At 48.0% G+C, this 14,390-nt stretch overlaps 1 protein-coding gene across 7 annotated transcripts in view; it reads left to right on the top strand.

Annotated features, from left to right (window-relative positions):
* The window catches only part of MTMR1 (myotubularin related protein 1), a 62,274-nt gene that overhangs the window by 40,158 nt on the left and 7,726 nt on the right, over nucleotides 1-14,390 (top strand). For all 7 annotated transcript variants that reach the window (XM_027607951.1, XM_027607957.1, XM_027607955.1 and 4 more), the window contains 4 exons: nucleotides 238-423; nucleotides 842-1,048; nucleotides 5,975-6,067; nucleotides 10,995-11,108. In XM_027607951.1, the coding sequence (XP_027463752.1) occupies nucleotides 238-423; nucleotides 842-1,048; nucleotides 5,975-6,067; nucleotides 10,995-11,108 (600 nt within the window). The remainder of the gene's footprint in view (nucleotides 1-237; nucleotides 424-841; nucleotides 1,049-5,974; nucleotides 6,068-10,994; nucleotides 11,109-14,390) is intronic.

Raw genomic sequence — 14,390 nt, 5'->3', positions numbered from 1 at the left:
GCCCTGCCGGTACCTTGATTTTTGGCTCCAGCACTGTGAGAGGACATTTCTGTTGTTTTAAGCCGCTTAGTTTGTGGTACTTTGTGCCAGCAGCCAGGGGTGAGTCCTACAAGGATTAGGAGGTTTATTATACACAGATGGCCTTGTTGCTTCCTTAATGGTCTCTTTCTGATAACACTAGAAACAATCAAAGTATGAGCTCAGATGCAGTGCTGTTATGTCTTTTGTTTTTCACAGGCCAAGGGTGGAGGGTACGAGAGTGAAAGTGCTTACCCCAACGCGGAGCTCGTGTTCTTGGAGATCCACAACATCCACGTGATGAGAGAGTCCCTGCGTAAATTGAAAGAGATCGTGTACCCTTCGATAGATGAGGCGCGGTGGCTCTCCAACGTGGATGGGACGCACTGGCTGGAGTATATAAGGGTAAAGGGGGCTGGTCCTTGACATGCTTTCTGGTTAAGATTTCTCTGTGTACCTGCCATAAATCTGTGTCTCCACATGGTTTCTCAGCACTGTAAAGAAGCACATCTTTGCAGTACTCTAGGCTCTCAGAGTTTCCACAGGCAACATTCAGACTGTGGTCTTTGTTGAGGGATACTGCTTGCGTCAGATCAGGTTTGGAATGTACTTTGTGGCCCTGTAATAAACGACTGCATTTACTGTCATCATTTTTCTTAGTGTTGGATGTTCCCCACCCCCAGCGCTAATGTTTCTGAGTGATCCTCACTTGATTGCGTTGTTTGGTTTATTGACCTGAAGTTCTTAACATTCTCCACAGAACTATTTTTTGCTGTCCTAGAAATTAAACGTAGCCTGCTCTAATGTGCCTTCTTTTCTGAAGATGCTTCTTGCTGGGGCAGTAAGGATTGCTGATAAGATAGAATCTGGGAAAACTTCGGTGGTGGTGCACTGCAGCGATGGTTGGGACCGAACAGCCCAGCTGACGTCTCTGGCTATGCTGATGTTGGACAGTTACTACCGCACCATTAAAGGGTTCGAGGCTCTCATAGAAAAGGAGTGGATAAGCTTCGGACATAGGTTTGCACTGGTAAGCTGAGACTGTGAGGTACATTCCTGACTGTTTTGTTCTCTCCTATGCATGTGTGTATCACACAGCACACACACATGTGGGCTTTCTGCTCTGTGTCAGACCTGAGTCAGCATAATAGAATACCATGGACCTCAGCATGGTATGTTTTTGGTAGGGCACTCTCTTTTTTGAAAATTTTTTTAGTGTAGGTATGTCATTTTTTTTAAATAAATGAGGTAAAATTCATATAACAGAATTAGCCATCTTGAGGCATACAGTTCAGTGACATTTAGTACATTCACAATGTTGTGCAAGCACCAGCTCTTTCTAGTTCCAGAACATTTCTTCACCCCCAAAAGGAAACCCTGTACCCGTTAAGCAGTCCCTGCTCATCTCCCCCTCCTCCAGCCCCTGACAATCACTAACCAGCTTTCTGTCTTTCTCAGTTTGCCTGTTCTCGGTGCCTCCTGTAAGTGGAATCATATAACATTTGTCTTTCTGTGACTGGCTTATTTCACTAAACACACTGTTTTTAAGGTTTATCCATATCAGCATATATGAAAACGTAATTCCTTTTCATACCTGAGCAGTATTCCCTTTGTTTATCCATTTCTGTTGATGGACACTTGGATTATTCCCACCAGTTGGCTCTTGTGAATAATGCTGCTATGAACATTGGCGTACAAGTTTTTGCCATGCAGAGTACCACAAACTGAGTAGCTTAGACAATAGAAATGTATTGTCTCCCAGTTCTGGAGGCTGGACGTCCAAGATCAGGTGCCGGCAGGGTTGGTCTCTCCTGAACCGTGTCTTCTCTGCTCGTGTGTGGCCGCCTTCTCACCATGTGCTCACATGGCCTTTCCTCTGTGTGCGCCTCCCTGGTGCCTCTCTCTGCATCCAAATTTCCTCTCCTTAAAAGGACACCAGTCACACTGGATTAGGGCCCAGTCTCCCAGCCTCCTTTTAATCACCTCTTTATAGACCCTGTCTCCAAGTATAGTCCCATTCTGAGGCCCTGGGGCTTAGGGTGCCAGCGTAGGAATTGGGGCAGTACCCAATTCGGCCTGCAACGGCCAGCTTTCACACTGGGGGACATACCTAGGAGTATGGTGGCTATTCTTGAGCTGCCGTTTGTGTTTTAGTGTAAATGGCTGTCCGTTCCTGGTCTTTCCCAGTCATCGAGCCATTGGGGATTCGTCTTAACTCTGCATGGCACTGGACTATGCCTGAAGCCTCATTCAGACCCACTCCTAGAGAGCGGGAGGATGGGCAGTGGCTGGGGGGTGCTTCGGTGGCTTCTGCCATGGGGTTACCAAGTACACTGGCCATGAGAAGAAGGAAAGGCAGCTCCACAGCCTGTGAGCCACGTGCCCTTCGGGGGCCATTGTCGGAGCCTCCTCTGCACTGTGCCCCTTCCCTCTGTGTGCCTTGGTCCCCTTCTCTGAGGTGGTGTGTTGTGCAGCAGGCGTGAGTTTATGTATGTCAGATGCTTAGGACCGGGCCCGGAGGAAAGGTAGGTTTAGTGGGGGGGGGGGGGGGGGGGGGGCGAGTGAAGTTCTCCCCAGTGTTTGTATCTGGTCACCTCTGAAGGCTCCCAGGCCATTCCCTTCCACCACTCCTCCCCACACCATGTGTTCTGGGAGAGAGGAAGCGGGCAGGGGCCCCTGACTAGATGGGTGGTGCTCAAGGTTACGGACTGAGAAGCCAGCGGTGGCCACGCACAGCACGCGTCGGGGTGTGCGCGCACGCTCCGCTTCTGTCCCTACGTGCGGATGCGGGGTTCGTCATGGTAATAAGACCATGAGATTCATAACGGCTGCAGTTTACTGAGCACCACTGCGTGTCCACACCCGGCACTGTTACATGTGTCATCCCGAAGCAGCTGCTGTAACTGAGATTTCAGGAGTATGACGCAGCTGTTGAGGGTGGAGCCAGTACCCAAGCCGCAGTTTCAAGCCTCCGGCCACCTCCTCACTGCCTCCCTATACTCCACCCTCCCTTGACTTGCTGTCAGTGAGCCGTCTCAGTTCCTCCCTGCGGCCAGCTCCTGCCCCTCCCCCCGGCCCGTCATCCTGCCTCTGGCCTGCCTCCCCCTCCCGCTGGCATAGAAACACGCCACTATTTATCCCACCCTGGAAACCAACCCTCCTGACCCTACTTTTGCTCCAGCTGTCACCGCAAAGATCTGTCCCCTTTACGATAAAGCTGTCCTGTACTCACTTCAGCCAGGCTTCCTCCTCCCAACACCCACCCCACCCCGAAACTGCATGTCCCAGCCACCATTCGCTGCCACTTTGCCAAGCCCTTCTCTTATTTGGCCTGAGCACTTGATGCTGTTGGTTCTTCCCTATTTCTAGAAACCGTTTCTTCCCTTGGCTTCTGGGTCTCCACAGCCTTTTGAATTTCCTCCTATCTTTTGGTCCTCCCTCTCTCCCCAACCTCTTAGTGTTGGGGTGCCCCAGGGCTCAGTCCTCAGACTGCTTCTCTTCTCTCTGTATGCTTAATACCTTAGTGATCTTGACTGGTCCCACGTCTTTAAATACACGTGTTTCAAATCTGTTGTCTGCTCCTCAGTGCCACTGATGCCCCCCCTGCATTCCAGCCTGCCCGTCTCCCGTGGGGCTGTGATGGCAGCCCCCTAACTAGTTTCTCTGTCACCTATCCCCTTCCAATCCACTGTCCTCGCCGCAGCCGGATGGAGCGTTCCAAGAAGCAGCTCTCGTGCTGCCATTCCCCAGCACGAATCCCGTGGCCTATGCGGTTGTGGGCAAACTCCTCGACATAACCTTTGAGGCCCTTGGTGATCTGGCCTCGTCCACCTTGTCTCGCCTCCCTCCCCTTGCCTCATGCCCAGCTACTTATGGTGCTCTTGGTACCCCCCACCTTGTTCCCACTGCTTCTACTACAGTGCATCCCTGGCCAGCCAGGGAGTAGGCACATCCTTCCGTCCTTCAAGGTGTATCTCAAATGCGACCTCCTCCATGACTGTGACTTGTGGGATTTGCCGCCTCTGGCCCCACCTCTGCCCCATCCTAGGGTGGTCACTTGTTCGTTTGTGGCCCCACCATACCCATTCCGGACTTGGAAGCCCTGGGCACATTTTAGTGCCCTTGTTATTTGCAGGTCTTTCTCCCACGACTAGACTGCAGGTGAACTATTTGTTTAGCACGGGTACTTTGTCTCATTTATCTTGGTGCCTCAGGTGTGTAGCCAAGAGCATGGCCTCTCTGGGACACCATGACATGCCCTGAAATTCCAGGGGCCAGGCAAGATGCCTTGCGTACACCAGAGGAATTCAGTGAACGGCTGTTAAAAGAATGAATCTTAAATTGCGAGTGGTCGTGCAAAACCATTCCCAAGGTGCCTTAAATACTGAAGAGCAGGTTCTACAAATTATTTTGTAAAGGGGAAGTGCAGAGATAAGTCAACTTATGCAGCTGCTGTGGAAAACAGTATGGCAGTTCCTCAAATAATTAAAAATAGAACTACCCTGTGATCCAGCAATTCTGCTTTTGGGGATACACCCAAAAGGAGTGAAAACAGAGACTTGGATAATTGCACACCCACGTTTATAAACAGTGTGATTCACAGTAGCCCAAAGGTAGAAGCAACCCCGGTGTCCATCGACAGATGAATGGATACATAGAATGTGGTCTGTCCATACAGTGGAAGTATTATTCAGCTTAAAGAAGGAAGGAATTTCTGACATATTCTACAGCATAGATGAACCTTGAGGACCTTCTGCTGAGTGAAAGAAGCCAGTCACAAAAGGACACATACTGTAGGAGTCCACTTGTAAGAGGGACCGAGAGCAGTCACATTCATAGGGACACAAGAGTACACTGGTGGGCACGGTGGGGTGGGGGAGGGGAGCTGGTGTTAATGGGGAAGAGTTTCAGATTGGAAAGATGGATGGTGGGGGTGGCTGCACAGCAGTGTGAATGTACTTAATACCACTGAGCTGTATGCTTAAAATGTGGCCCATTTGATGTTCTGTATGTTTCACCACCATCGAAAACCAATAAAAGAAAGAAGACCAACTACTGTAACTACGAGGCACGGATTTCCTTGTTTTTATGTCTCTCCTGCTGGCAGTTTCAGAGACCCAGTATTTCTCGTGCTTTCTATGTGGTGGTTGCATCAAACCTTTGTAATGTTTCTTTCTTTCTCATCCTTTTGCTTAGTTATCAGAGTATTTGAATCTTCTCTTAGAATGCTCACTCTCGAACTGTTTTTTAACTTGACATTTTCAGTGTTTTGTCCCGTTTGTGTTTGAAGTTCTTTTAACTTTTACCAGGCATCTATGAGTATATTCTAAAACACTGAAAGGTGTGAAACACACTATTGGATGTCAAGAATGTCTCAGAACTGCAGAAGAACACAACACTTGGCTGCCTTGAGCAAGGACTCCCCATTACCATTTCAAGTGTGAGATTTGGGGGCTCTCTGAGTCCTGTAGAATTGGTTAAAATGGGTAGATCATTATTTGATTCTCAGACTTCCTGACATTTCTGAAAAATGGGAAAACCTGTTTTTCCATTTGTGGAGGAAATGGCCATTGTAATGTGCTTTCTGAGCAGCTAATCAGTAGTCCCACATTGACACTGTGCACTTGGTGCGGTGGCCGGGCCTTGACCCCATCACTGGGACTGAAAAGTTTACTGGCCACTTGCTTATAACTTCTTGAACTCAACTATATTAAAGTGAAATTATAAAACAGTCCTCACATAAAAATACAGTTTTTTGAACACTGAAAGTTTGTTTCCTAAGAGCAATGGACGTCAGTTCAATTCAGTGAACGTTTTTGAGTGCTTTTTCTGTGCCAAGAATTTGTTTAGGTCTTGGGAAATACAAATGACACCTGATGGCTTGCCACTAGGCAATTTTAAGTGACTTTTGAGAGGAATGTGGCACGCATTCACATGCTTAACCTCTTGTTTTCAGAGAGTGGGCCATGGCAATGACAACCACGCGGATGCTGACCGATCCCCTATATTTCTTCAGTTTATTGATTGTGTTTGGCAAATGACAAGACAGGTGAGAAATTTCAAGCGTATTTCTGACCTTAAAGTTGAAGATTAGATAAATATTCATGTTCGTTCAAAATGAAGACGTGTGTATGTGTGTAAAAATAGGACCACTTCTGTTATTTAACTTGGTTTGATTCTAATTCACTTGGAAGTATAAGCAGAAAATTAGAGACTATCAGTTTCTCACCAAAAGTTCCTATTCTCGTGCAAATGCTTTTGTTAGCCCTCCTGCCCACCAGTAATGCCGACCAAGGCCCTGCTCCTGCCATTCTGCGGTTCTTTCTGCCTTCCCGTCCTGGTGAGGAGGCACAGTCCCCTGCTGAGCGGACCGCGTGTTTGAAATGGGAATGTGACGGAACTGCCAGCAAGGGCGGGTGTCAGACCCGGGAACCCAGGAGTCTGCACACTTGCCCTGGGCCCCAACCCCCTGCGCCCCCGCGGCAGAGTCGCTGAGGGCAGGGAGTGTCCAGGAAGCAGAGGCGGGTAGGAAGTTGCTGGTGCTTAGTTTCCAAACCCTGGTGCACAGAGCCCCTGGTAAGCAAGGCGGCCACACAGGGATTCCCCCTTCCCTAAGCTGGTAGGGCCGTGATGGCTTCAGTTCAGAGCAGGCCCTGAGGTCTATGTCGTTTATTTCCTGGTCTCTAACATCTGAGCCCAAGTTTGGGGTCTTCCCGTCAGGATAGGAGATGGAGCCAGAGTGCCAGAGAGAGCGACAGAGACAGAGTGGCATACAGAGAGGGGGGATAGAGAGAGACAGAGACACACATGCAGACAGAGACAGACACAGAGAGACCAAGACGGAGAGACTAGAAGACAGGTAGTCTCCCCAGTGCCTGTACGGGGAGAGAGCCAGAGGATGGAGAACCATGGCCTGGGTGCTCTCCTTCCTCTTGGCCTGGAGGTCTGGGCTAGGCTGCCTTAGTCATGGGAAGAGGACCAGCTGGAAAGACTGCTGGCGACCTCTAGTGACTCCATCAGCAGCCGTGGCGCTCATGACAGCCTCCTGACCACATTATTACCATCACCCTAGGACCTTTACAAAGGACCTCTGCTTCCCAAGCCCAGAAAGTCGGATGCACCACTGTCTGTGAAATCCCTCGCTGTGCACCACTATTGGCAGTGGGGGTGTGGGGGGGGGGGCAGGAGAGAGGTTGAGCACCACTACGGTGCTGTTGCTGCCCCACTCCACCTCAGCCCAGACCCCTTCCAGCAGCAGTTCCTCAGCAGCCATCTGGGGGACCCCAGCCTCACTGTCTACCTGCGTGCACACTGTCAGCACCTGGAACCTTTTAAAGATGCACATGCTTGGGCCCCCGACCTTGTGGACCCTTCCTCCTGTGGGCCGAGGGAGAAGCCCAGATATATGTAGTTCTGGAACATTCCCCATGTGGGTTCTGAGGTGCCAGTGAGGGCTCCGTCCTACTTAAGTCCTGGGGCCAGTAGCCTCAGCTTCCCCTGGGGACTTAGAGATGATGAAAATTCAGGCCCGCCCAGACCTGCTAACACTGGAGGGAGGGTGGCACCGGATGCAGGGATATTATTAAAATGCAGAGTCTGATTTGTGAGCCTGCATTCTCACGGATCGCAGTAGCAAGGATCTAGAGAGAACAGGCATACTTTCAGAAACAAGGAAAAAAAAAAAAGGGAAAAAAAGGGGGGGTGAGTTCTGATCAGCTAGAGGAGACCTCCCAGAGCCCTCAGGCTCACACTGAGAACTTACTTTTACGCCCAGCTTCCTCAGACTGATGGGGCTCTTGCGTTATCCCAGTGCCAGGTCACAGCTGATTCAGAGCAGCCAGTTGGAGGGCTGGTGGGGGAGGGGGTGCGAGGGGAAGGGGTGGTCTCAGAGGTGGGCACCGCTGGGATGAGTGACAGATGGCAGTGAACGCACACTCCGAAAGCACGGAGGCTGGCCGGGGTTCTCACTGTTATGTAGCACCATGAACTTCTTGCTGTTTGTATCAATTGAGCCAATAACAAAATTAAATGATGGTTACATTCAGGTTAAAACAAAAAAGTATAAAATGCATTTTAGAAAAATTGTGTAACAAGGTTGAACACACACAAAAAATGCTTCTGAGGGGATAAGCACTACTTTTGTGGATGTGAGGTAGCTTCTTCCTCCCAAATGCCAAGTGTGTGTGTGTGTGTGTGTGTGTGTGTGTGTGTGTGTGTGTGTGTGTGTGTGTGTGTGTGTGTGTGTGTGTAATGTCCTCAAACTGCCTTCCATTCTTCATACTGTTTAGTGCCTATTTTCATGTCTAATCTAGATCATTTTTGTGCTGTTTATTGGATTTTAAGAACGAAAGCAAGGGGTTTAGATTAGATTTCAGATGCCTCTCAGCTCTAAGATCCTGTCCATGAAATGTGTATAATTAATGTCTCTTAAAACAACATGGTTAATGCAATAGAAGCAGAAATATCACTGCTCAGTCTATCAGTTAAGTTACAAGTGGATGAGACATGTAGCTTGTTAGGAAAGATGCATTAATGTAATAAGATTAATTTATTTGGAGGTTGCCTACTGCTAAATCAAGTAAGCTAAATCCGCGTTAAATTGTTTGAAATCTCAGGATAAAGTGAACTAGCCTGTGTGGACAAATTGATATAAAAGGATCTAAGGGAAAGTAATTGAGGGGCTCTTCAGAAAAGAGTCTTCAAAGATTCTACAATAACCATAGTTTAATAGACTCTCTGCCCTTTTGAATCGGTTTAATAGTGGTTCATATTTTTGTTCCTCAAGAGGTGCAGAATTTCATTGTGGATTTCTAGAGTTTTTGAGCCCATACTTTTTAGGTAGATGGTATAGTTTCCAGGAGAAGAGACCAAAAGAAATTATGAATCATGAGACTTAATCTTCTATTCGTATTACTCTAGCCTGTTGCTACTTCCTCTAATGAAATGTTTCCTGGGCTGAGCGTGAGGCCACAAGGCCATTTGAACGTGAATAGCAGTCCTGACGAGCATCAGTAGATGTAGCTCTTGTGTCTTGGTTCTGGGGGTGCTGATAGGCGTAGGCTGAGCCCCAGCCAGCCTAGACCTACCGACTCTGGGACCTACTTGGCCAGAATAAGGCTTATAGTCAGGCGTGCTAGAACGTGCCCACGCAAGCTCCCAGGTCCAGAAGGCGGGCTCAGGGTTAGGAATAAAGACTCATTTGACTTCAAAAATGTGTCCATAGAAGCTTTGCTGTCCTGTTAATAAATGTGTAATTTAAATGAGAATAAAGTCTAGATCTTCCATTTCTATCCTTGATTTAATAAAGCTTCAGTGTACATCAATGTTATATATTTGCTTAACATTCATAAATTTCATGGTGCCGATAATTTATAAATAGAGCATTACTAAACTGCATAGAAAAATGCTGGGGAAAGTGGACATGATGTACTTGGCCTTTTAAAGGATAGCCATTTGGAATGTGAGGCCATTGGCAGAGTCGCAAGTTAAAGGCTCAGAGAGGATTCATCAGTAGCTGTCTTCAGCATTTCAGCCAGGTTTAGTTGATGTAGTTCATCTAAGAACAAGAATGCTGGTACGAACAGCCAGCACAGCTAGTTTCCAGAGGTTTCTGAAGAAGGGGAATTCTGAGGGGGCTCCTCAGAAGAGAGTTGTGTGTTTCTGTGGGAACAGTCCTTAAGATGGAGAGAGAGAGAGACACATCTGAATCCAAGGTGGCTGCGCTGAAGTCCGTACGTTGGCTAATGGGATAAACAGCCTGGTGAGGAAAAGAACGATTTCAGGTGGAGTTTGGACAGTCCTGGACTGACCATTATTTCTCACTGGGAAGCTTGTCCCTAGCCTGGGGAAGTGATACGGCCATCGGGGACCCTGGTCGTCTCTCTAGAGATGACAGGATTAGTCATGAGAGTGTGCAAACAGCACTGTGGGGAACAGTTTCATACTTGAAACTGACTGAAGTAAACCTCTGCTGGGTAGTTCTGTTTGGTTTGCTTCTAACGGGCCTTGCCTCCTTCAGTACGTTACTGTGTTCTTGGCACGTGGTAGGCGCCGCGCCCGCACCAGCTGCCAGGAGCTTCGTTGTCCTCATTAAGCCCTATTATCGTTCCCAGGCCATCTCCTTACAGCTACTAAATGCCAGCTACTGGCTGGAACCTCCTGACAATGGTTAAGTCTTTGTTGCAATTCTGTAAAAACCCATGAGAATTACCTAAAACAATAACTGAGATGATTATGTGATTTTCTTATTCTGTTAATGTGCTGAATTACAGTAATTATTATTTTCTTAACGTTGATCGTCAAATGTTAAGCCAGCCTTGCATTCCTGAGCTAAACCCCACCAGGTCATGTTGTGTTACGCTTTGTATATATCGCCGGGGTCAATTTGTTTACACGTTGGTAAGGACTTCAGGATGTATGTTCATGGAGTTGTCTCTGTGGGAAGGTTTTTAATTATGAGTCATGTCTTCACTAGATAATAGGCTTTCCATTTTCTCTTGAATCCCTTTTGGTATATGCTGTGCCCGGGAGCCCCCCTCACTTCTCTGTGACTCCAAACGCACCTGCGGGCAGAAAGCTGGGACAATACGTGGACTTGCTTCGTCTGTTTCCCTTTTGGCCTGGGGGCCTGTCAGTCTCGTGCAGCCTGTTGCCAGAGTCTGAAAACAGCTGTTCCATGTATTTTGTCCAGCTTTCTAGTTCCTTCTGGCAGAAGGGTGACTGTGGGCCGTGTTCTACCAGCAGGACCAGAAGGGGAAGCATTGAAAAGTACAACAGTTCTTGTTACTGCAGGTGCTTTCGCAGCCACCTCTATAAGCCGGGACTCGAAGCCATAGGAAGTGAAATTCTGCATGGCTTAGACTTCCTTTTAACCTGTGACTGTATTCCAAGTTGTACTTTAGCTGTCTTTCACAGAAAATTCGCACCACTGTGTCTTAGAAATTGAACTCTAAACCTTACTTCTCTCTCCATTTAAGTTTCCTTCAGCATTCGAGTTTAATGAGCTATTCTTGATCACGATTTTGGATCACCTATATAGCTGTCTCTTTGGGACTTTTTTGTGCAACTGTGAACAGCAGCGATTTGAAGAGGTAAGTGTATTCCATCCTGTCTGTTGCTTTCCCATGCCTCAGGCGCCTTTCCCATTAAGTGCCACTGTAGACGTGGGGGGCGGGGGGGTACTGGGTGGAGTGGGGACCTGGGTCTAGCCCTGCTGCCATCCGTAAATGGAGGGATTGCATGAGATGCCCTTCCAGGGCTCACCAGCCCCAGTGCGTGTGTCTGATCTTCCACGTGGTCCAACACAAGCCCCTTACTTTATGGGGGCTGGGACCCAGCAAGCCCACAGCTCTCTCAGGTCTCTAAGGTCTTATATGAGGGTCAGTTCTAGACCCTGGACCTCTAAACCCCTAGCTTGTGTACTTTCTACCACAGTGACTTGAAAATGATGTGATTCTGCTCTTCACCCTCCATTCCAATAGGCTGTCACGTACTGGGAGGCCTAGGAAGGTGAAGTCTGTAGATGAACCCAGAACTTCCTGCTAGGTAGCAAGCCAGACTTCCTTTTCCATCAGGCTGATAATGAAGCAGCTGCTGAGCTTCTCAGAATTCTGTTTCGCCTCTTTCCTCCCTAGATTGATTGATTGGTTTGAGAGTGAGAGAGAGTGTTCGAGAGCACGAACTGGAGGGGCAGTGGGAGAGGGAGAGAGAACCCCAAGCAGACTCTGCGCTGAGAGCGGAGCCCAGTGGCAGGCTCGATCCCACAACCCGAAACCTGACCCAAAACTAATTATCAGATGCTCAGCTGACTACGTCACCCGGGTGCCCCTTTCCTCATCCATTTGAGATAAAAGAAAGAAATGATCACAAGTGAGGAGGCACTGGGGAAAGGCAGCTTAAGAGTGTCCTCTGGTTAACAGAAAAGGGCCGCCACCTGCAGACTAAGCACATTAGAACATTATCGAATCTTGGAGAAAATAGTGGGTGGCCAGCACCCACCTCCCTCTGCAGCCTCCCCACAGCTGCCACCCCCTCATTCCATGTCCGCACCCACTCAGTCCCCTCCCTTTAGCTCTTCTCTCACCTGGGAGCCTGCCTGGACCCAGTCCCGGGTCCTCCTCGTGCCCCAAACTCTGTTCTCTCTAGGTCACTGTCTGTCTCATCTTGGGGTCTAAGTACCATTCTCCTGCTCCTCTGCATCTCCCTCAAGGGCACCCTTGCCCCTCAAGGAGCTAAGGCCAAATGCATAGGAGCCGCCTTTGCCTCCTCCCTCCCCCTCACCCCAGCTGCCACAGGTGGTCCCCAGAAGAGATTCTTTAAAAAAAAAAAAAAAAAAGATTGTATTTACTTAGAGAAGAAGGGAGGGAGAGGGGAGGAGAGCAGCAGAGGGAGAGGGACAGGCAGACTGTGCACTGAGTGTAGAGCCTCATGTGCGGCTCAATCCCATAACCCCGAAATCATGACCTGAGCTGAAATCAAGAGTCAGACGTTCAACCGACTGAGCCACCCGGGTGCCCTGAAGAGATTCTTTCTTAATCTGGCCACTTGTCACTGCCCCACAGCCTAGCTCAAGCCCCCATTGTCTCGTGGTGGACTAAGGCAGCTGCCTGGAAATGAGCTTCACTCACTCCCTCCATTTCTGACCTCCAGCAAGCAGGGCAGCACTCCCCAGCTCCGGTCCCATCACGAGCCTCTCCCCTGCTTGAAACCTCCCTGTGGCTTCCATTGTGAGCACCATAAGGTCCATATTCCTACGGGCCCAGGTGATAGGCTCTGTTAACCTCTTTAAAAAAAGAAGTTTTAGAGTACATTTTATGGTATGTGACTCATATCTCAATAAAGCTATTTTTAAAAAATCAACAGAAGAATGAAGTTCACATGTAGAATTTAAACCCTGATGGTCTTTTTTTTTTTTTGACAAAACATTCTTTAAAAAAATCAGCTCTCTTGAGATATAATTTACATGCAATATAATTCACCCTTTTAAAGTATACAGTTTAGTGGTTTTTAGTATACCCAGAGTGTGCAACCATCACCATCTAATTTCATAAACCCCTTAAACTTTTCATCACCCCAGAAAGAGAGCCCATCCCCATGAGCAGTCACTCCCTGTTCCTCACTTCCCCAGCCCCCGGCAACCACGGATCTGCTCTCAGTCTATATGTATTCACTGATTCTGGACATTCCATACGAATGGAATCAAACAATATCTGTCCTCCCGTGACTGGCTTATTTCACTAAGCGTAATGTTGTCAAGGTCCATCCGTGTTTCGGCGGGTGTCAGAACTCTGTTCCTTTGTTCTGGCTGAGTAGTATTCCATGGTATGGAGAGACCACATTTTGTGTATCTGGTCAGCGGTAGATGGACTTCTGGGTTGTTTCCACTTTGGGCTCTGACAAATAATGCTGCTCTGCTGTGAATATTCAGATGTGCAAGATTTCGTGTGGACATGTGCTGTTATTTCTCTTGGTATATACCTAGGAGTACAGTTGCTGAGTCATATAGTAACTGCTTGTTTAACCTTTTGAGGAACCACAGACTGTTCTTCCAAAGGTCCAATATTTTACCAACACTGTCTCACCATGTCTAAGGGGTCTGTTTTCTTCACTTCTTTGCAGACATTTGTTGCATATTTTTTTTTTTTTTATTCTAGCCATCCCAGTGGTATCTGATTGTGGGTTTTGGGGTACATTTCCCTGGTAACTACTGATACTGTGAGCATGTTTTCATGTGCTCCTTGGCCATCTGTATATCTTCTGCGGACAAACGTTTATTAAGATCCTTTGCCCATTTGTAGTTGGGTTGTCTTTATCATTGAGTTGTAAGAGTTCCTTATAAATTCGTGATATATACCAGATATATGATTTTCAAAAACTGTCACCCATTCTGTGCATTGTCTCTTCACTTTTTTGATGGTCTCATTTGAAACACGCAAGTCTTTAATTTTCATGAAGTCCAATTTGTCTATTTTCTTTCATTGCTTGCGCTTTTGGGGTCCTATCCAGGAAGCTGTTGCCCATCCCAAGGTCATGAAGAGCTGAGTCTGTGTTTTCTTCTAAGAGCTCTATAGTCTTAGCCCTTCCATTTAGGTCTGTGACCCATGTTTGAGTTCTTTTTGTGGGCACTGTGCAGTAAGGGTCCAACTCTGTTCTTTTGCATATGGCTAACCAGTTGTCCCAGCGCTGTTTGTTGAAAGGACTCTCTTGCCCCCACTGAATGGTCTCAGTGCCCGGGCTGGAAATCAGTTGACTGCAGAGGCGAGGGCTTGTTTCTCTGTTGTCTGCTCGTCCGCTGAGGCACGTGTCTGCCCAGCCCAGGCCGGCACCACCTGCACTGACTTCTGTGGCTCTTCAGGGCCCTTGAATTCTCGCTG

The sequence above is a fragment of the Zalophus californianus genome, chromosome X (genome assembly GCF_009762305.2).
Source record: "Zalophus californianus isolate mZalCal1 chromosome X, mZalCal1.pri.v2, whole genome shotgun sequence".
In the NCBI taxonomy this organism is placed as follows: domain Eukaryota; kingdom Metazoa; phylum Chordata; class Mammalia; order Carnivora; family Otariidae; genus Zalophus; species Zalophus californianus.
This window is presented reverse-complemented; position numbering and strand designations above follow the sequence as displayed.